We start from the raw sequence: 21,719 nt of genomic DNA, 5'->3' as shown, positions 1-21,719 counted from the left end.
GACAAGAGAAGACACTAAGTATCCTGTATGGTTATTACAGTCTTAGTTTTTTCAGTATCTTCTTATATCCTATATGATTCAAATGACACACACACACACACTCGTACCCTGCTGGCGGGGGATTTGGGTGCTTTCCCAGGAGCTTTCTTGGGACTGAAATCATCCTCTTCAGATCCAGACTGCTTCCTCTTCCTCCCTCCGCCTTTACCTGCACAGGTCAGGAGAAACACACCCAGGTTACACTCAGTTCATAACCAGGTTACACTCAGTTCATAACCAGGTTACACTCAGTTAATATTACGGTTATACTCAGAACAGATTATATGTTCATAGAGAACAAGCTACAGTCCAGGGTTTTTCAACATTTCGGTCCTGAAGAGCTACTGGGTGTGCAGGCTTTCATTCAAACCCTGCAGTAACACACCTGATTCAGACTGAAGATGAATAGGTGAAGATTTTAAACAGGCGTGCTACTGAAGAGCTGGATTATAAACCTGCACACCTAGTAGCTCTCCAGGAACGGAGTTGGAGATCCCTGTTATAGTCAGTTTACACTATGTCAATCTTTTATATTCATAGAGAAATGTATGGTGACTGATTCTCCACTGGTCATTGTGAGGTAAGCATGTACACCTTTGAGTGCTGGTGCAGGCTTCTTGGAGTCGGTATCGGAGTCCGAGTCCCAGACGGACGTGTCCAGCTTCTGTTTGGGTGGCGCTTTGGGTGCTGGTGCTTTCCTGGGTTTGGGAGTTGCATTCTTAGCTGCTGTGAGTAACAGAGAGTGAGCCAATCAATACCAATATGGATCTCAGCAAGACACCATGACTGCGTCTAAAAAGGCACCCTATTCCCTATATAGTGCACTACATTCAGCAGCAGCATCAACAACATTATCAGTATCTTTTTAACCCATGTTGGTAGTGTGATTTGCATTAGTGCTCCCTCTAGTGGCAGATGTGTGTGTTACCAGAGTCATAGATCGCAACCTGTCCTCAGGGAAACTCGTAAGATTTGGGAGGTAAATTTGAGTCTGTCCATTTAGTATATAATATGTTACGTTATGAATGTAATAGCGGCCACACAATATCATACGTCTTGGAGGACTTATAGTATTATAAGTCTGGCTGAGACCAGGCTGCTTGTTGTGTCATTCCTAACGACAAAGGTTAGGAGAACTAACAACAAAGGTTAGGAGAATTTCCGTAGAAGGTAATGAGAATTAGGTTATGGTTTGGGAAGGGTTAGCTAAAATGCTACAGTTGTCCCCGACGTGACTCAAAAACACAACCTTTGGAATGAGGCTTTTAAACACCTCCCGAGTGGCGCAGTGGTCTAAGGCACTGCATTGCAGTGCTAGCTGTGCCACTAGAGATCCTGGTTCAAATCCAGGCTCTGTCGTAGCCGGCCGTGACCGGGAGACCCATGGGGCGGCGCACACTTGGCCCAGCGTCGTCCAGGGTAGGGGAGGGAATGGCCGGCAGGGATGTAGCTCAGTTGGTAGAGCATGGCGTTTGCAATGCCAGGGTTGTGGGTTCAATTCCCACGGGGGGACAGTATAAAAAAATAAAATGATGTATGCACTAACTGTAAGTCGCTCTGGATAAGAGCGTCTGCTAAATGACTAAAATGTAAATGTAAATGTAGACGGTCACGGTGTACACCCACCCATCCTCCCCAACCAACCTCCCTATCGTTTTGTTTTAAGTAACCAGACCATTATTTAATTCTCCAAAGTGTACATCTGTTTAATGTGGCCAGACTGTAGATGGATACATTATATGGTTCTGTGCGTTACCTTTCTTAGCTGGGACAGGTTTGTCGAAAGCAGAGCTGCTGTAGTATGAGGAGAAGGCCTTGTCTTCCCCGTCACTGTCCAAATTCAGATCATCTGGAAGAGAAGAGTAACAGACATTAACCCTCAGATGAACACTGGGACTAGGAGCTTATTTACACACAGTCCTTTTTCATAGACAAACACACAAGACTTGAAATAACGACAAGATCGTAAACATCTTTAACCTTTTACTAAATAATAATATAATAATAATATGCCATTTAGCAGACACTTTTATCCAAAGCGATTTACAGTCATGTGCGCATACATTTTTACGTATGGGTGGTCCCGGGGATCGAACCCACTACCCTGGCGTTACAAGCGCCATGCTCTACCAATTGAGCTACAGAGGACCACATGACAAAGAAAGCACATGACAAGGCAAACATGCTGAGCTTGTAGTGTGAACTCACCACTGTCATTGCTCTTTTCAGAGGAGAAGGCTGATTTGGAGGGGGAGAATATACTCTCTGGTTCCTTCTCCTTCGCTGGTGAGATGTTGATGGTGGTCTGTTTGGGCGGTGGGAAGATATCTTCATCATCCTCGTCATCGTCGCTGTATCGGTCTTTAGTCTCGGAGGAGGCGGTGAAGTCGTCTTTGCAGGGCCGGGCTGGTGAGGACGCAGCATCAGCATCATCATCATCCTCCTCCTCTTCCTCTCCTCCATCCTCTTCCTCACTGAAATCAAAGGTGTACTTGGGCTTGGCCGCTGAGGAACAGACAAAGTTCATTATAAGTGTGTGTGTGTGTCTGTGTGTGTTTTATTGCAGAAGAACCAACGTGTTTCGGCTTTGGCATTATTCAGGGTTTTACAGAAATAAGAAGGAATGAGGCTTTTAAACATTTCAAAATGGCCTCAGGGACCAATCAGGGAGAACCTGATGATCACTCTGACTGAGCTCTAGAGTTCCTCTGTGGAGATGGGAGAACCTTCCAGAAGGACAACCATCTATGCAGCACTCCACCAATCAGGCCTTTATGGTAGAGTGGCCAGACGGATACCACTCCTCAGTAAAATGCACATGGTCTGATGAAACCAAGATTTAACTCTTCGGCCTGAATGACAAGCGTCACGTCTGGAGGAAACCTGGCACCATCCCTACGGTGAAGCATGGTGGTGGCAGCATTATGCTGTGGGGATGTTTTTCAGCGGCAGGGACTGGGAGACTAGTCAAGATCGAGGGAAAGATGAACTGAGCAAAGTACAGAGAGATCCTTGATGAAAACCTGCTCCAGAGTGCTCAGGACCTCAGACTGGGGCCAAGGTTCACCTTCCAACAGGACAGCGACCCTAAGCACACAGCCAAGACAACGCAGGAGTGGCTTCGGGACAAGTCTCTGAATGTCCTTGAGTGGCCCAGCCAAAGCCTGGACTTGAACCCGATCGAACATCTCTGGAGAGACCTGGAAATAGCTGTGCAGCAACGCTCCCCATCCAACCTGACAGAGCTTGAGAGGATATGCAGAGAAGAATGGGAGAAACTCCCCAAATACAGGTATGCCAAGCTTGTAGCGTCATACCCAAGAAGACTTGAGGCTGTAATCGCTGCCAAAGGTGCTTCAACAAAGTACTGAGTAAAGGGTCTGAATACTTACGTAAATGTGATATCTTATTTTTTAATTTTTTATAAATTAGCAAAAATTTATACAAATTAGTTTTTGCTTTGTCATTATGGGGTATTGTGTGTAGATTGATGAGGGGAAAAAAACAATTTCATCAATTTTAGAATAAGGCTGTAACCTAACAAAATGTGGAAAAAGTCAAGGGGTCTGAATACTTTCCGAAGGCACTGTAAGTGGTTACCTGAGGCCCGTTGTGACTTGATGTCTCGGGGGATGACCACAGGTTCACTGTCCTCCAGGTCGCTCTCTGATTTGGACTCGTCCTCCGACCAGGGGTTACGCTTCTTCACCTTCTTACCAGATGCTCCTTTGAGTGCTGGGGGTTTCCTGGCTCTGGGAGCACCTGATATAGAGAAAAGGGTTTATTCATTCCAATTTGTATCTTTCATTTAATAGCCATGAAGTCCTGAAACTGTGTCGATGTGTGAGAGTTCATGTGTGATTAACATAAATTAACAAAGTTTGCTCTAGAGGTAGCACTTCTGACTCCCATATACGAATTGCCCCAAGAGGTGGGGATAAAATCCTTGTGTCCACCACCTTCCTCACTGTGTATCCCTCTCAGCTGTCTCCCCCTCTCCCCCAATTCATGACTGAACCCATCTCAATAAGATGACAGACATATGAAAGGAGAATGGAATATCTGCTGACCTGGCTCCTTCTTCTCCCGTTTGATCCGAGGGGCCTTGGGCTTGGCTGAGGCCGGGGCCGGGGCTGGTGTATTAGAGGATGAGTTGAGGGAGTTCTCCCCTGTTCCTCCGTCTGACCCCAGCACTCCCATCTCATCATCAAACTCCAGTTTCATCACCAGGTCCGCATCACCCTGAGGACAACACACACACAGCGATACAGTGGGGGAAAAAAGTATTTAGTCAGCCACCAATTGTGCAAGTTCTCCAACTTAAAAAGATGAGAGAGGCCTGTAATTTTCATCATAGGTACACGTCAACTATGACAGACAAAATGAGAGAAAAAAAATCCAGAAAATCACATTGTAGGATTTTTTATGAATTTATTTGCAAATTATGGTGGAAAATAAGTATTTGGTCAATAACAAAAGTTTCTCAATACTTTGTTATATACCCTTTGTTGGCAATGACACAGGTCAAACGTTTTCTGTAAGTCTTCACAAGGTTTTCACACACTGTTGCTGGTATTTTGGCCCATTCCTCCATGCAGATCTCCTCTAGAGCAGTGATGTTTTGGGGCTGTCGCTGGGCAACACGGACTTTCAACTCCCTCCAAAGATTTTCTATGGGGTTGAGATCTGGAGACTGGCTAGGCCACTCCAGGACCTTGAAATGCTTCTTACGAAGGCACTCCTTCGTTGCCCGGGCGGTGTGTTTGGGATCATTGTCATGCTGAAAGACCCAGCCACGTTTCATCTTCAATGCCCTTGTTGACGGAAGGAGGTTTTCACTCAAAATCTCACGATACATGGCCCCATTCATTCTTTCCTTTACACGGATCAGTCGTCCTGGTCCCTTTGCAGAAAAACAGCCCCAAAGCATGATGTTTCCACCCCATGCTTCACAGTAGGTATGGTGTTCTTTGGATGCAACTCAGCATTCTTTGTCCTCCAAACACTACGAGTTGAGTTTTTACCAAAAAGTTATATTTTGGTTTCATCTGACCATATGACATTCTCCCAATCCTCTTCTGGATCATCCAAATGCACTCTAGCAAACTTCAGACGGGCCTGGACATGTACTGGCTTAAGCAGGGGGACACGTCTCGCACTGCAGGATTTGAGTCCCTGGCGGCGTAGTGTGTTACTGATGGTAGGCTTTGTTACTTTGGTCCCAGCTCTCTGCAGGTCATTCACTAGGTCCCCCCGTGTGGTTCTGGGATTTTTGCTCACCGTTCTTGTGATCATTTTGACCCCACGGGGTGAGATCTTGCGTGGAGCCCCAGATCAAGGGAGATTATCAGTGGTCTTGTATGTCTTCCATTTCCTAATAATTGCTCCCACAGTTGATTTCTTCAAACCAAGCTGCTTACCTATTGCAGATTCAGTCTTCCCAGCCTGGTGCAGGTCTACAATTTTGTTTCTGGTGTCCTTTGACAGCTCTTTGGTCTTGGCCATAGTGGAGTTTGGAGTGTGACTGTTTGAGGTTGTGGACAGGTGTCTTTTATACTGATAACAAGTTCAAACAGGTGCCATTAATACAGGTAACGAGTGGAGGACAGAGGAGCCTCTTAAAGAAGAAGTTACAGGTCTGTGAGAGCCAGAAATCTTGCTTGTTTGTAGGTGACCAAATACTTATTTTCCACCATAATTTGCAAATAAATTCATTAAAAATCCTACAATGTGATTTTCTGGATTTTTTTTCCACAATTTGTCTGTCATAGTTGACGTGTACCTATGATGAAAATTACAGGCCTCTCTCATCTTTTTAAGTGGGAGAACTTGCACAATTGGTGGCTGACTAAATACTTTTTTCCCCCACTGTATGTCATGTCTACAGCCTGAAAACACACTGAGACCAACGCAAACAATTGAGTTTTATTTTGTGCTATGATGGGAGTTATACAGTTGAACTAACCTCATAAGGCATTGATACGTGATATTCTTCAAGAATCAATGGGTATAAATTACCAAATAAAATGAGCGAAATTGTCATAAAATATCACAGACTGGGCCTTTAACAATGAGGCATAATCCATTTAAAAAACGAAATGTGTTACCTTCTTCTTCTTGATCATCTTCTTGGAGGCGTCAGTCTTCATGGCCTGTGTGATGGTGGGTACGACCCTGCGGCCGTATGGCGAGGGTAACGTCTCCTCCAGGTGGAGTTTCTTAACCTTGGGCTTGCCCACCTTGCCCTTCACCAGCTTGGTACCTTTACCTGCACTCATGTCTGCTTGCTCCTGGGCCTCGATTTTCTGTCACACACACGAGGAGAGAATACACCTGTCACCTTTTGTAAATCGTGTAAGTCACTTGTATTGAGGTGACATCAATGTTGACGGTTTACAGTGAAAGGGGGCGGCAGGTAGCTTAGTGGTTAAGAGCGTTGTGCCAGTAACCGAAAGGTCGCTGGTTCTAATCCCCGAGCCGACTAGGTGAAAAATCTGTCGATGTGCCCTTGAGCAAGGTACTTAACCCTAATTGCTCCTGTAAGTCGCTCTGGATAAGAGCGTCTGCTAAATGACTAAAATGTAAAATGTAAATGTAAAAATGAAAGGAGATAAAACCCAAACAAAATAAATCCCACTTTTTTTTTTCTACAAATAGATCTGCCTTTAGTAAGGCCAGGAGAAAGAAACCTTGAAGGTACCCGACTTCTCCTCAACAAAAGCAGTCTCACACTAGTAGGTATAAATCACAGTAGTCTCTTAAGCAGTGACTCAGAGTGGAGTGGCACCACTACATGTAGCGCTAGCACAACTCACATCCAGTTCTTCAATGAAGACAGCCAGGTCCTCCTTCCACAGGTCTTCTGGAGACTTCCTCTGCAGCTCATTCAACTCTCCTTTCTGTTGAACAACACACACTCAGTTGATAAAATATGTGGCGCTAGCAACACCAAGGTTGTGGGTTCATTTCCCGCCAGGACCACATACACATACTAAAAAAGTACAGATATGCACTCACTATGCTCCAAGAACAAAACACACACAACCGTTAGAAAAGAGACACTCAGACCTTGCCTACTTGTGTAATGTTGCTGCAAATTAATAGCCTTTTGGGGACAATAAAGATCTATTGAATTGAATTGCAAGTCCTTGACAGTCGGGTGTCTACACCCTTCCTCTCTGAGTCAGCACCTTGATGTCTCTCTGTCGGAGCAGCTCGTCCACCTTCTCCTTGGACAGGCACCACAGAGGCATGTTGAGGATGTAGTTGAAGTTTGGTCCCGACGACGACCCAGAGTCCACAGAGCTGTCACTGTCGTTACCATCACGATCGTCCTCCTCCAGAGCCTATAGGGAGAGAGCAGGAAGACACATAGACCAATCAGAATACAGGGTTTTAAAGCGTCAAGCGGTCTCAGCCAATCACAGGGCTGAATGTTGGACAGTGGCAGGATGCTAACAGTACCTTTTCCTGTGCCTTGGTCCATGCCGCAACGGGGTCAGACTCAAAGCCTTTCTGCACCAGCATCCTGATCAGTTCCCTCTTAGACTTGTTCTCTGTAGACAAACATTAATAGATCAGTATTATATTCCAAATTGCAAACTAAAATAAGAATTGAGAGAGCTTTCCTTCCCTTTGACAGAGAGAGAGAGATATGCAGGTAAAATTCTCACCGATTGTGATCTTTCCTTCAATCTTCTCCAGCACAAATCGTGCCTGATTGGACAGTTTGGAAGCCTCCGCCCCCAGGCTCCCCACTAGCCAGTCCTTCCTCAGCTTGTAGTAGTGCAACCGCAGCTCAAAGAACTCCTTGAGAATGTCCTGGACCGAATCATACCTCTTCAGACAGCCCATGTGGTCAAACAACACCTGAGGGTAGAATAGCAACTACTTTAGATACCTCTCATTTCCACAATATAAAAAAAACTGGTTAAAAATCATGGAACACTTAAAATTGTTCTTCACTTTAAGATGAAAGATTAATTCCAAAGAATCCCGTCATCCCGGACAGATGTGATTCCTATAAGAGGAGTGCTCTATATACACACAAAACAGCACTTCATCCAAAGAGGTGTGTATAATGAATCAACAATGTGAGTCAATACAGGTATCAGTTCAACTCAAATACAGAGTAGGGACTCGTATAGGGCACAAAGTAGGAAAATGTTTTGCAATGGATAATGAAAACAAGCATTTATCATTGGACAAGTTCAGGTAGTTTCTCCCTGTTTCAGTCCGTTTTCTTCAGTTTGGTGCCTAGTGAATAGGACCCAGATTTGAGGAGTGGTACTAACCATGGAGTTGCAGGTGAGGCTGGACTGTAGCTTGAAGACTTTATGTAGTCCTGCAGCCTCTGCCTGGGCCAACTTCTCCTCTGACATGCGGACAACAAACTTGACGGTTTGGTCCGTGTGGTACTCCTTATAGTCATTGATCAGAGCTGGAGTCTTCTCTGTCCCCTGGAGCATGGGCTCTAGTACAGACTCCTTGTAGGCCTGGAGGGAGGTAGGGGAGGTAGGGAGGGATAGTCCATTACAAGAACTAACAAACAATATCACAGCATAGAAACAACATGTCAACATCTCCTTCATTCATTTATTAATTCAGTCAAAGCAACTGGATGACCAGAAGTGCTGAACAGGTGTGATATAGTGTACCTGTGTCCAGGTGCGAACGGGCAGCTCAGTGATCTCAATGGTGTTCTTGTCCAGGACAGAGATCTCTCCACTGACCATGTACTGGTTCTGGCCCAACTCATGGATCACTCCTTTAAAGTTCTTATAGCTGGGCAGCTGGGAGAGGAGAGGGGTAGGAATATTCAGTCAGCCGTTATTATGAAACTGTACATTACCTATAGGATTAAATCTGGATTATAACTGACAGAAAGTTGGTGGTTTATCCAGTTCTACTCAAAAATGACAAGTGTTTTAGCAAAAGGTTTTAATGTATAATGGTATCGATCTACAAAAATATTATCTGAGTTTATATGTTTTTAGCAATACAATTCTTAGACCAAATGGACAATAGGGCTGCTTGTATGTCCAAGACAAATTTCCCCTCTGGGACAATAGAGTTGATCTTATCTTATGTAATCAATTAAGTTTCAAACATCTAAATGTATACCATGGGCAGAGGGTCCTGCATGTTGAGCATGCGGTAGAGGTTGTTGACTATCTCTCTATGGTCGTAGTTGGGGATCTTGCAGGCCCAGCCCGTCCCGATGCCCTCGGCCCCGTTCACCAGCACCATCGGGAGGATGGGGATGTACCACTCTGGCTCCACCTTCTGGTTGTCATCGAACAGGAACTTCAGCAGGCTGGAGTCTACCGCTGGGAACAACATCTTGGCCAGGGGACTGAGGAAGTGGCATTTTGAGTGTGTTTTATGAAAGGTAATGTATAAACAAAGTTAACATTAAATGTATCATTAACCTTTAAAAAACAAAACAAAAAAACAGGTATGACTGCACTTCAGGATGGCCCAATGGCCCATACAAATCATACAATAAGTAGACTAATCAAATTGCTAGCACAATTCTGTTTTGACCTTTGACCCTCGGAGGCCTTACCTGAGCATGGTGAAGATGTAACGGGGGCTGGCAGCGTCCTTGCCCCCGTTGATGCGGGTACCAAACTGACCCAGCGGCTGCAGGATGTTCACGTTGTTGCTGCCCACAAAGTTCTGGGCCAAGTTCACAATCGTCATCAACAGGGATTGCTGGATGATTACACACATACAGAGGCACACGTGTCAAAACAATGTTTTGTGTGGAGTACCCAGTATCTTCAGACTGTATTGATTTAGTAGAAGATAACTCTAAGTATATTTTCTATAGTTCTGTGAGTATATTTCATATAGCTCTGTAAGTACAGTTGAAGTCGGAAGTTTACATACACCTTAGCCAAATACATTTAAACTAAGTTTTTCACAATTCCTGACATTTAATCTTAGTAAAAATGCTTTGTCTTAGGTCAGTTAGGATCACCACTTTATTTTAAGAATGTGAAATGCCAGAATAATAGTAGGGAGAATAATTTATTTCAGCTTTTATTTCTTTCATCACATTCCCAGTGGGTCAGAAGTTTACATACACTCAATTAGTATTTGGTAGCATTGCCTTTAAATTGTTTAACTTGGGTCAAACGGTTCGGGTAGCCTTCCACAAGCTTCCCACAATAGGTTGGGTGAATTTTGGCCCATTCCTCCTGACAAAGCTGGTGTAACTGAGTCAGGTTTGTAGGCCACCTTGCTCGCACACGCTTTTTCAGTTCTGCCCACAAATTTTCTATAGGATTGAGGTCAGGGCTTTGTGATGGCCACTCCAATACCTTGACTTTGTTGTCCTTAAGTCATTTTGCCACAACTTTGGAAGTATGCTTGGGGTCATTGTCCATTTGGAAGACCCATTTGCGACCAAGCTTTAACTTCCTGACTGATGTCTTGAGATGTTGCTTGAATATATCCACATAATTTTCCTTCCTCATGATGCCATCTATTTTGTGAAGTGCAACAGTCCCTCCTGCAGCAAAGCACCCACAGCATGATGCTGCCACCCCCGTGCTTCACGGTTGGGATGGTGTTCTTCGGCTTGCAAGCCGTCCCCTTTTTCCTCCAAACATAACGATGGTCATTATGGCCAAACAGTTCTATTTTTGTTTCATCAGACCAGAGGACATTTCTCCAAAAGGTACGATCTTTGTCCCCATGTGCAGTTGCAAACCATAGTCTGGCTTTTTTATGGCGGTTTTGGAGCAGTGGCTTCTTCCTTGCTGAGCGGCCTTTCAGGTTATGTCGATATAGGACTCGTTTTACTGTGGATATAGATACTTTTGTACCTGTTTCCTCCAGCATCTTCACAAGGTCCTTTGCTGTTGTTCTGGGATTGATTTGCACTTTTCGCACCAAAGTACATTCATCTCTAGGAGACAGAACGCGTCTCCTTCCTGAGCGGTATGACGGCTGCATGGTCCCATGGTGTTTATACTTGCCTACTATTGTTTGTACAGATGAATGTGGTACCTTCAGGCGTTTGGAAATTGCTCCCAAGGATGAACCAGACTTGTGGAGGTCTTGGCTGATTTCTTTTGATTTTCCCATGACGTCAAGCAAAGAGGCACTGAGTTTGAAGGTAGGCCTTGAAATACATCCACAGGTACACCTCCTATTGACTCAAATGATGTCAATTAGCCTATCAGAAGCTTCTAAAGCCATGACATCATTTTCTGGAATTTTCCAAGCTGTTTAAAGGCACAGTCAACTTAGTGTATGTAAACTTCTGACCCACTGGAATTGTGATACAGTGAATTATAAGTCAAATAATCTGTCTGTAAACAAGTGTTGAAAAAATTACTTGTGTCACGCAAAGTAGATGTCCTAACCGACTTGCCAAAACTATAGTTTGTTAACAAGAAATTTGTGGAGTGGTGGAAAAACGAGTTTTAATGACTCCAACCTAAGTGTATGTAAACTTCTGACTTCAACTGTATATTTCATATAGCTCTGTAAGTATATTTCATATAGCTCTGTGAGTATATTTTCTATAGTTCTGTAAGTATATTTTTATAGAGCTCTCTAAGTATATTTCATATAGCTCTGTAAGTATATTTTCTATAGTTCTGTAAGCATATTTCATATAGCTCTGTAAGTATATTTCATATAGCTCTGTGAGTATATTTTCTATAGTTCTGTAAGTATATTTCATATAGCTCTGTAAGCATATTTCATATAGCTCTGGGAGTATATTTTCTATAGTTCTGTAAGTATATTTTTATAGAGCTCTCTAAGTATATTTCATATAGCTCTGTAAGTATATTTTCTATAGTTCTGTAAGTATATTTTTATATAGCTGTGTAAGTAAATGTTCTATAGTTCTGTAAGTATATTTCATATAGCTCTGTAAGCATATTTCATATAGCTCTGTGAGTATATTTTCTATAGTTCTGTAAGTATATTTTTTATATAGCTCTGTAAGTATATTTCATATAGCTGTGTAAGTAAATTTTCTATAGTTCTGTAAGTATATTTCATATAGCTCTGTAAGCATATTTCATATAGCTCTGTGAGTATATTTTCTATAGTTCTGTAAGTATATTTTTATAGAGCTCTCTAAGTATATTTCATATAGCTCTGTAAGTATATTTTCTATAGTTCTGTAAGCATATTTCATATAGCTCTGTAAGTATATTTCATATAGCTCTGTGAGTATATTTTCTATAGTTCTGTAAGTATATTTCATATAGCTCTGTAAGCATATTTCATATAGCTCTGTGAGTATATTTTCTATAGTTCTGTAAGTATATTTTTATATAGCTCTGTAAGTATATTTCATATAGCTGTGTAAGTAAATTTTCTATAGTTCTGTAAGTATATTTAATATAGCTCTGTAAGCATATTTCATATAGCTCTGTGAGTATATTTTCTATAGTTCTGTAAGTATATTTCATATAGCTCTGTAAGTATATTTTCTTGAGTTCTGTAAGAGTGTAGCACCTCTCCGTGATGGTAGGCAGACATCTCTGCTACTGAACCAGCCAGCTGAGCCACCTTCACCTCCCGCTTATCATTCCTCTTCATACAGGTGAACAGTACCTTCCTCTGACCTGGCTTCAGACCTGCACACATAGACACACATGACATCATCAAAAGGGGACCACACCACACACACACACATCTTCAAAAGGGGACCACCCATACACAAAAAAAAAAAAATGTATGCACGCATGACTGTAAGTCGCTTTGGATAAAAGCGTCTGCTAAATGGCATATTATTATTATTATTATTATTATTATTATTTATTATTATTATTATTATTTTTATTATTATTTATTATTATTATTATTATTATTATTATTATTATTATTCAAAAGGGGATCACAAGTGGACCGCAGGAGGATTAGGTGTTGCAACAAAACAGCTAATGGGGATTGAATTAAACAAATCATTATACACGCCATCATCAAAAGGGGACCACATCGCACACAAACAGTACATCCAGAGGACAGTTTAACGACAAGTTTCCAGGCTTTTCATTTCCCTTAAACTTCAAAAGCCATTTGACAACAAACACAACAACAAAAGCTAGAAAGACAGAGAATGTTCAGGGAGATAGCTAGTCTAGTGCATCGCTGCATACGTACCGTCGACTAAGGATGGGATGGATCTCTCGTTGTCAGAGTTGGAGAAGAGGATGAGTTCTTTGTTGATGAAGTCGTTGTAGGAGAGGTGTTTCGCCTGCGTGCCGTACAGGTATTGCTGAGTGGGGATGATAAAAGAGATGGAGGATGAAACGTAAAGTGACTTGAATCAGGGCTATGATGTTGTTATGGTCTTTTCAGTACCACATAGGAGAGCGGTGTCTACTTTGCATCAGCCACCGACAGCAACAGAGTCAATTACAAAACTGTGTTCCATACAGGTATTGCTGTAGGATGAGACAGAAATAAACAGACCTGAAGCAGTGCTCTGATGTTATCAGTTTTAGACCTGGCTCTGATGGGATTCACATGGAGAAAGCAGCCGCTACTTTAAATCAGTGATAACAGTAAAGAGAGTAATTTACTAAACGTCAACAACATAACCAGGCCGTTTTTGGGGATATCTGAGGAACACTGAAATCATCAGATTCTTGTGAATCAAAGGAGCCAGCTAGAAGACTCTAAACAAGCGGTGATAAAGTAACTCCCATGGTGGAGAGATGACTATGAAAACAGAAAGATCTAAACAGTCTACATCCTCTTCCTTTAATCAAACTCCAACATCCAACAGTCTCTCACAGGGTGCATCTCAATAGTTTGTTGCTTCCCCTACTCTCCTTTCCTTCCTCTGCACTGATGTGAATGATCTGGACCATCTCTCACAGTGCAGATGGAAGCTAGGTGTTTCAGTGAAGCACACTTGTGTGCTGAGTAACCATTGTAGAGACCTGAAGATTTACACTATAGGAGGTATGCAAAACTTGTTATACTGGCTGTATTTCAGCCTGCTTGAACGGTGAATAGCTCAGATACACATGAAAACATGAAATGACCCCAGGAATCGATAGAACATCGCTCAGAGATGCACAAATACGATAAAACAAACAAATTGGTAAATCTTTCCTTTAAGCTAGGTGGGCTAACAGTCTTCTGGCATGCAGGAGATCCGGGTTTGAACCCAGTCGGTCACACAGTCAGTCCCACCCACCTCTGGCAGGCCGTGCATCCTCCTCTGTCTCCTGTCCTCCATGAAGTTGGTGAGCCACTCCTTCCTGTCGTCAGTCTTCTTCTTACTGAATGCCTAGAGACAGACAGCAATGGATAGATCACTGTCAGTCAAATGACATCACTGTCAGTCCCCTCTCCATTTGGCAAAGATTTCTCAAGCAGAGCACAGACAAATAAAGTCAAAAACCATCTTGTGTGAGTTGATAGGTCGGAAGAAAGCAGTAATACATTTTGTGCGACAGCAAAACTAGCTTGATTAATACATTTGTATAGCCATTTTAGAATTGATTTTCTACCTTTTCTAGCTATTTTCTGTCCATTTAATGAGAAAGTATTCAAAGACCATGACAGGAAAAAAGGAGAAAGTGGTGTCCATGGAAAACCCACCAGTGTGATGGCAGCATCGTCCTCTGTCCCGGCGTATCTGAACATGATCCGGTGTTTCTCCATGTCTGCAAAGTACTCCTTGGCCTCCTTGCTTGTACTGGTACCCAAACCTGGAACACAAACAAACACTCCAACCTTTTTCACACTATCGTGCCAACCCAAACTGTACTGAGCTGGCTCAGATATTTTCAGCATGGTCCAGCAACTATGGTGGCGTATATTCAGGCCAGCACAGAACAGTTTGGCTCGAATTGCCTCGGTAGTGTGAAACAGAATAGCTTCTAACAATAATGGTTAGTTTGGAGGATTATCCACATGTGATGAACAAACCTTTGTAGTACTTTATATGCCAGGTTTTAAAGTTGACTGTCTGTTTCTTCCATTCGTCAAACTCTGGAATGCTGTAGAAAGCATGCTCCTGTTTATTCTTGTTCACCTGCAGGAAAGTGTTAAAAGCAGCATTAGAACCATGTTTGCTAGCTTTAAGCCATGCCAATCTAAACATTGTTTGTGTTATAACAGTTTAAAGTCAGTTGCCATAAGCTGACATTATCTGTGTGAGTCTTACTTTGACGATAGGCGTGATGAACTCCTCCAGGAAGGTGTGTTTGAGCAGGGATGGCCAGTTGTGATGGAAGAAGTTGATGAGCAAACCCTTGATATGGGAGCCATCTTGATCCTGTCAGCAGATAATCAACACAAAGACACACACTATTAGTATGGATTGTTATGACCCAAGGGTACGTCCAAAATGGTACCCTATTCCATATGTAGTGCACTACATTTGGTGCACTACACCATACTACATAGGGAATAGCGCCATTTCAGATGAACCTTAAGAGAGTTTAACTTCCACAAAACAAGGCTTTGAGCATGGATAATGTATGAAAGATGCTTTATGCTCATAGTTATTACAATTATTGATTATGATGAAAATTGCAAGACATCGGTCAATTGTAGACGTCAGGCGTTGGTGGGATTGATTAAGTGTTAGAACCTGATCGGTCATGATCATGATCTTGCCGTAGCGTAGGGATCTCAGAGACTCTGGGTCCTCGTAGCTCTTCTTGTACTGCAGACCCACGATCTTGATGATGTTGTTGATCTCTGCGTTCTCCATGATCTGGTGGGAAAGAGAAAAATGGATGTGTCAGTGTTTCCCTACCTGACATAGGCAGGATGGGCCACCCTGGCTCAGTGGACTCCACCTAAAAGAGTTTGGATTCACTTTTAAATTATGTTGATCAGAATGGTCCTTGTGCCACGTTTGGGAAACGATCTATGTAAATCCCTTGAGTATTTATGTGTTTACAAGATTATTTATCATTGTGGTGTATGCTCGATACATTCATAATTTAGATTGTAATCACTCATACACTCTCCCAGCCCTATCTAACCACTCTCTAGACACTAACCTGTTTGTGTGTGGCCTCTCGTACGTTCAGGATCTTTCCTCGTAATGGGAAGACACCATAGCGATCTCGCCCAATGACGCCAAGGCCGGAGACGGCCAGGGACTTGGCCGAGTCACCCTCAGTCAGGATCAGAGTGCATTCTGACGAGTGTTTACCACCTGGGGGTGAAGACGGAAGAAAGACGTGCAGTTCAGTGTGTGTTTAAACAACCTAGTGTTTCCCCTTTTATAAAATGAGGTGGGGCCCAACCGCCTAGCTCTGTTCGCCCATCCTACTTTAAAGTCTTCAACTAGTTTCAATATAAACATTTGGTAAAAGAGGCCCTCTTGGTGGATAAGTAGATTAGGAACGTCGTAGGGCTTATGCACACAGAGCAGAGTAGTTGTGGTTGTCTTACCGGCATCGTTGGCGTCGTCCAGCTTGGGGATGCCTTTAATCTTGCTGTGCTTCACTGAAGAACACTTCTTGTTGAGTTGTGTCTGGGCCTTGAACTTCACCCAGTTCAGGATACTCTCCACGATGCCACAGTTGGTCGCCTGCAGACAAAATAAAGAATTGAATGATAGATCATTGTTTAATATTCCAGGTGAACCGAAAACACAAGAAAGGACCTGGAACTGATTTTAGAGATCATATGATATCAATTCAATCTAAATAACTTGACTTTCTCTGTGAGGAAACGGTGTATGTGGAGAGTAAATGCCCAACATAGGATGTATACATGTAGGAGGTAGTGATATTTCATTGTGTTAAAGAAAAGTAATTTATGAAGAAGAATCTCCTTACCGCTCTGATGAACTTCTCAGACAGAGGGCACTTAGAACCAAAGCTCTTGGTCTGCAGGGTCATGTTCTCCTTGGTCTGGGAGTCAAAGGTCGGGTTCTCGATCAACGCATTCACAAACACCCAGATGTGGTTCTTCACCTGAGTCAGACAAAAGTAAAGCATTAAGATTGTAGCCGAACGTTACACTATGTTGCTCTTATACCAGTAACAATGTAATTACTAGTAACACTATTGTAGTAACATAGTAATAACACAGTAATACGATAGTAATAACTAACCTGGAAGGGTTTGACTGAGACACCAGCTTTGTTCTTCTTCTTCACCACTTCTATCAGCTTGGCTACGATCTGGTCCACCACGTAATCAATGTGTCTGCCACCCTGAATGGCACAAAACAAGCAGTGTAGTACATAAAACATGTCTGATGTGGTTGAAAGGGATTCAAGTCATACTCCAAAATTTGAATACCATCAAAATGCACACGCATCCCAGTATATTTCCACATGCAAATCACACTTCATTTCTGTCCATTATTCCTAGATTGGTCAAGTCACAGTTTTCCAAATGGAAGGGTATAGTTCTGGTAATAGAACATTCCCTGGGGGGATGTTACCTTGGTGGTGGCGATACTGTTGACGAAGCTGATCTGTTGGAATCCCTTCTCACTCATGGTGAGACACACCTCCCAGCGCTCGTTGACCGACTCGTTGACCACCTTCAGGGCCACGCCCACCTCGTCCAGCTTGTCCTTCACGTACAGGTCAACATAGCTGCGGAACCCTGTCACCTGGGAGGAGAGGGAAAGGACAGGTGAGAAGAGCCTAAACCGGGTTTAGATAGTGCCTCCGGTTCTGGAAAGGTTATTAGCAAATGACATTGTATTGAAACAGGTGTAATGAAATGAGCCGTTTTATTTCAAGTCAAAATGTTTTGCCCAGGGTCTTCCAAGCACCTTATGTACAGCATGTAGTCTGTGTATATGGGACAGCCCATCCTACTATGTGCGGATAAATGGGGGGGGGGGGACTTACAGGGAGTTTCTTCCCGTTGAGCATGACTTTGACGCCCTTGCAAGAGCCAGCGATGTCGTAGGCCCTCTTGGTGAGCAAAGCCACGATGTCCTTGTCCAGCTTCTCCATCTTGAACTTGGACAGGTCCGGCTGGAAGGTCACGCACGTGAAGTCGTCCCCGTCAAAGAACTTGATCTTGGGGTCGCTCGTCTTCCCCATGTTGTTCTGCCAAGTCTGGGGAGAGGGAGGGAGAGAGAGAAAGAAAAAAGGGGGAGAGACTGTCATGAAATGTACTACATTCTTCACATGTTAAGGAAACTAGAGTGAATCATGAGGTTGTATTGTGAAATTCCATCAAAGAGATACGAGTTAATAAAAAGCCTTATGAAACTGATTGAACAAACTATCACTATTTTGGTGAGTCATTTCACTGAAAGTGACAATTGTAGGACAAACCACACAAACAAAGACAACCATCTGGTTTATGAGAAATTACCGAAATCCCCCAAAACTATGTAGAATCCTACAATATCAACGAAGAATCCTGTGAGACCACACCCGACAGTGAGAATCAACTCATACTCACCCCCTTATATGTCACATACTGTACCCCTACAAAACATCAACTGGTGTTCAGCTGTTTGATTAATGTTATTTTCAAGGTTGACTAAACAACAGATCTCAATCACACTGTGCTTTCTCATTGTCTGTACCTGTTTGAAGCTGTGTTTGTACTCCTTGCAGGCGGTTTCCACTGTGAACTTTGTGCTGAAGATGTTGCAGAGTTTAGCACCGTACCCGTTCCTTCCACCTATGAGGAAAACAGAAGGGAGACATGCTTTCATTCGTGGAGAGATTGACCTATAGTCATTCACTAATTCCGGTGTATTGTTACTAAGCACTGCAAGGGGCACTACAAAACTATTCAGCTGAGATCATAAAAGCAGATAGTATGAAAATATTTTAGGTTAGACGTTCTGTAGAAAGCTTTATCGAAACCATATGAAATGTTATTACACAAATGGACAAAGAATAATTAATACATTAATTAGATTCTCGTTTTCAGAGTGATTTTTCACACCTGTGACTTTCTTCTGCTCGTCGTCGTAGTTACTGGAGGTGAGGAGGTGTCCGAAGATGAGAGCGGGAACGTACATCTTCTCATCTTTGTGTTCCACCACAGGGATGCCTTTACCATTGTTCCAGATGGTGATGGTGTTGGACTCACTGAGGGAAGAGAGGAGAGGGGGATGATGAACGAAGAAACAAACAAGGAGGGATAAACAATGGAGGTGGAAGAACTTCACAGGACTGACATAATCATCATGACCCAACTTCAATAACCATTATGTATTTCCATTTAGATGTACTAACCTTTAGATTAAGATCATGAATAAAATATTTTAAGACATAATATTCCTATTTAGTTCATAAATCTAGCCAGACCTTTCTGACAAGTAAACATCTCAACATTTTACAATACTGCAACCAATCCCCATTTGCCAGAGGACTCTTCTCCCCAGTGGATTTAGGGCTGTGATTTGAAACTGTGGAGCAACACAGCCAAACGAAATAAGCCCAACGTGTGACGATTTAAGCTCTGGAAAGGGGCTCGAACATTCATAAAACACCATTATAAATTCCAGCCCTTGAGAGCAACAGAGGAGAAGAAAGGAGAAAGAGAGCGGGGGAAAGAGAAGGAGAAAGAGAGATACATAAGAGAGGAGAGAGATGACAGGACAGGGTGGTAGAGAGAGAGACATGCAGACAGGCCTCACAGGGAGGAGACAGGGAGCCCCTCTGAAGGACACTCTGACATTAAGCAGTCTGCTGTGTGTGTGTGTGTGTGTGTGTGTGTGTGTGTGTGTGTAGATTGCTGTGGATGTCGTGCCGTAGGTGAACAGCATGTTAAATGAGCTCCCTGAATTCCAGAGCCGACTGTTCATTAAGACCTACCCAGAGATCTATCAGCCTCTACAGTACCTCCCTCTCTCCACCCAGAGATACAGTGCGTTCGGAAAGTATTCAGACATCTTGACTTTTTCCACATTTTGTTACGTTACAGCCTTATTCTAAAATGGATTTTTTTTTTTTTTATTCCCTTCAATCTACACACAATACTCCATATTGACAAAGCCATAACAGGTTTTTAGAAATGTTAGCAAATTACAAAATACCCGGAAATATCACATTTACATAAGTATTCAGACCCTTTACTCAGTACTTTGTTGAAGCACCTTTGGCAGCGATTACAGCCTCAAGTCTTCTTGGGTATAATACTACAAGCTTGGCACACCTGTATTTGGAGAGTTTCCCCCATTCTTCTCTGCAGATCTTCTCAAGCTCTGTCAGGTTCGATGGAGAGTGTCATTGCACAGCTATTTTCAGGTCTATGGGCTACAGCTGGGCCACTCAAGGACATTCAGAGACTTGTCCCGAAGCCACTCCTGCGTTGTCTTGGCTGTGTGCTTAGGGTTGTTGTCCTGTTGCAAGGTCCTGAACGCTCTGGAGCAGGTTTTCATCAAGGATCTCTCTGTACGCTCCGTTCATCTTTGCCTCGATCCTGACTGGTCTCCCTGTCCCTGCCGCTGAAAAACATCCCCACATGCTGCCACCACCATGCTTCACCGTAGGGATGGTGCCAGGTTTCCTCCAGACGTGACGCTTGGCATTCAGGCCAAAGAGTTCAATCTTGGTTTCATCAGACCAGATAATCTTGTTTCTCATGGTCTGAGAGTCTTTAGATGCCTATTGGCAAACTCCAAGCGGGCTGTCATGTGCCTTTTACTGAGGAGTGGATTCCGTCTGGCCACTCTACCATAAAGGTCTGATTGGTGGAGTGCTGCAGAGATGGTTGTCCTTCTGGAAGGTTCTCCCATCTCCACAGATGAACTCTGGAGCTCTGTCAGAGTGACCATCAGGTTCTTGGTCACCTCCCTGGCCAAGGCCTTCTCCCCCGATTCTTTGGCCGGGCGGCCAGCTCTAGGAAGAGTCTTGGTGGTTCCAAACTTCTTCCATTTAGGAATGATGGAGGCCACTGTGTTCTTGGGGACCTTCAATGCTGCAACATTTTTTGGTACCCTTCCCCAGATCTGTGTCTCGACACAATCCTGTCTCGGTGCTCTACGGACAATTCCTTCGACCTGGTTTGGTTTTTGCTCTGAAATGCACTGTCAACTGTAGGACCTTGTATAGACAGGTGTGTGCCTGTCCAAATCATGTCCAATCAATTCAATTTACCACAGGTGGACCCCAATCAAGTTGTAGAAACATCTCAAGGATGATCAATGGAAACAGGATGCACCGGAGCTCAATTTCGAGTCTCATAGCAAAGGGTCTGAATAGTTATGGGGTATTATGTGTAGATTGATGAGGATAAAAATAATTTAATCAATTTTAGAATAAGGCTGTAATGTAACAAAATGTTGAAAAAGTCAAGGGGTGTGAATACTTTCCGAATACTTACTTACACTCACTCTCTCAATTCAATTCAATGGCATATTGGCATGGGAAACGTATGTTAACATTGCCAAAGCAAGTGAAGTAGATAGTAAACAAAAGTGAAATAAACAATACAAATTAACAGTAAACATTACACTCAGAAGTTCCAAAAGAATAAAGACATTTCAAATGTTATTATGTATATATACAGTGTTGTAAAAATGTGCAAAGAGTTAAAGTACAAATGGGAAAATAAATAAACATAAATATGGGTTGTATTTACAATGGTGTTTGTTCTTCACTGGTTGCCCTTTTCTTCTGGCAACAGGTCACAAATGTTGCTGCTGTGATATTTCACACAGTAGATATGGGAGTTTATGAAAATTGGGTTTGTTTTGGAATTCTTTGTGGAAATGTCTCTAATATGGTCATTAATTTG

At 42.9% G+C, this 21,719-nt stretch overlaps 1 protein-coding gene across 1 annotated transcript in view; it reads right to left on the bottom strand.

The window, feature by feature from the left end:
• The window catches only part of LOC311113153 (DNA topoisomerase 2-beta-like), a 41,523-nt gene that overhangs the window by 888 nt on the left and 18,916 nt on the right, over positions 1-21,719 (bottom strand). Inside the window, exons 5-34 of the mRNA XM_084156323.1 lie at positions 18,921-19,066; positions 18,553-18,650; positions 17,861-18,073; positions 17,443-17,616; positions 17,108-17,209; positions 16,830-16,967; positions 16,441-16,579; positions 16,044-16,201; positions 15,626-15,751; positions 15,197-15,307; positions 14,959-15,064; positions 14,629-14,738; positions 14,222-14,314; positions 13,177-13,291; positions 12,529-12,650; positions 9,608-9,756; positions 9,163-9,394; positions 8,697-8,831; positions 8,334-8,534; positions 7,713-7,908; positions 7,504-7,595; positions 7,230-7,385; positions 6,855-6,938; positions 6,147-6,344; positions 4,110-4,281; positions 3,640-3,801; positions 2,248-2,544; positions 1,796-1,888; positions 634-765; positions 108-208 (exon numbers count right to left, since the gene is read on the bottom strand). Coding sequence (XP_084012449.1) covers positions 108-208; positions 634-765; positions 1,796-1,888; positions 2,248-2,544; positions 3,640-3,801; positions 4,110-4,281; positions 6,147-6,344; positions 6,855-6,938; positions 7,230-7,385; positions 7,504-7,595; positions 7,713-7,908; positions 8,334-8,534; positions 8,697-8,831; positions 9,163-9,394; positions 9,608-9,756; positions 12,529-12,650; positions 13,177-13,291; positions 14,222-14,314; positions 14,629-14,738; positions 14,959-15,064; positions 15,197-15,307; positions 15,626-15,751; positions 16,044-16,201; positions 16,441-16,579; positions 16,830-16,967; positions 17,108-17,209; positions 17,443-17,616; positions 17,861-18,073; positions 18,553-18,650; positions 18,921-19,066 — 4,351 coding nt within the window. The remainder of the gene's footprint in view (positions 1-107; positions 209-633; positions 766-1,795; positions 1,889-2,247; positions 2,545-3,639; positions 3,802-4,109; positions 4,282-6,146; positions 6,345-6,854; positions 6,939-7,229; positions 7,386-7,503; positions 7,596-7,712; positions 7,909-8,333; positions 8,535-8,696; positions 8,832-9,162; positions 9,395-9,607; positions 9,757-12,528; positions 12,651-13,176; positions 13,292-14,221; positions 14,315-14,628; positions 14,739-14,958; positions 15,065-15,196; positions 15,308-15,625; positions 15,752-16,043; positions 16,202-16,440; positions 16,580-16,829; positions 16,968-17,107; positions 17,210-17,442; positions 17,617-17,860; positions 18,074-18,552; positions 18,651-18,920; positions 19,067-21,719) is intronic.

The sequence above is a fragment of the Coregonus lavaretus genome (genome assembly GCF_964263955.1).
Source record: "Coregonus lavaretus genome assembly, chromosome: 3".
NCBI lineage: Eukaryota > Metazoa > Chordata > Actinopteri > Salmoniformes > Salmonidae > Coregonus > Coregonus lavaretus.
The sequence above is the reverse complement of the archived record's forward strand: the minus strand, read 5'-3'. Positions and strand labels throughout refer to the sequence as shown.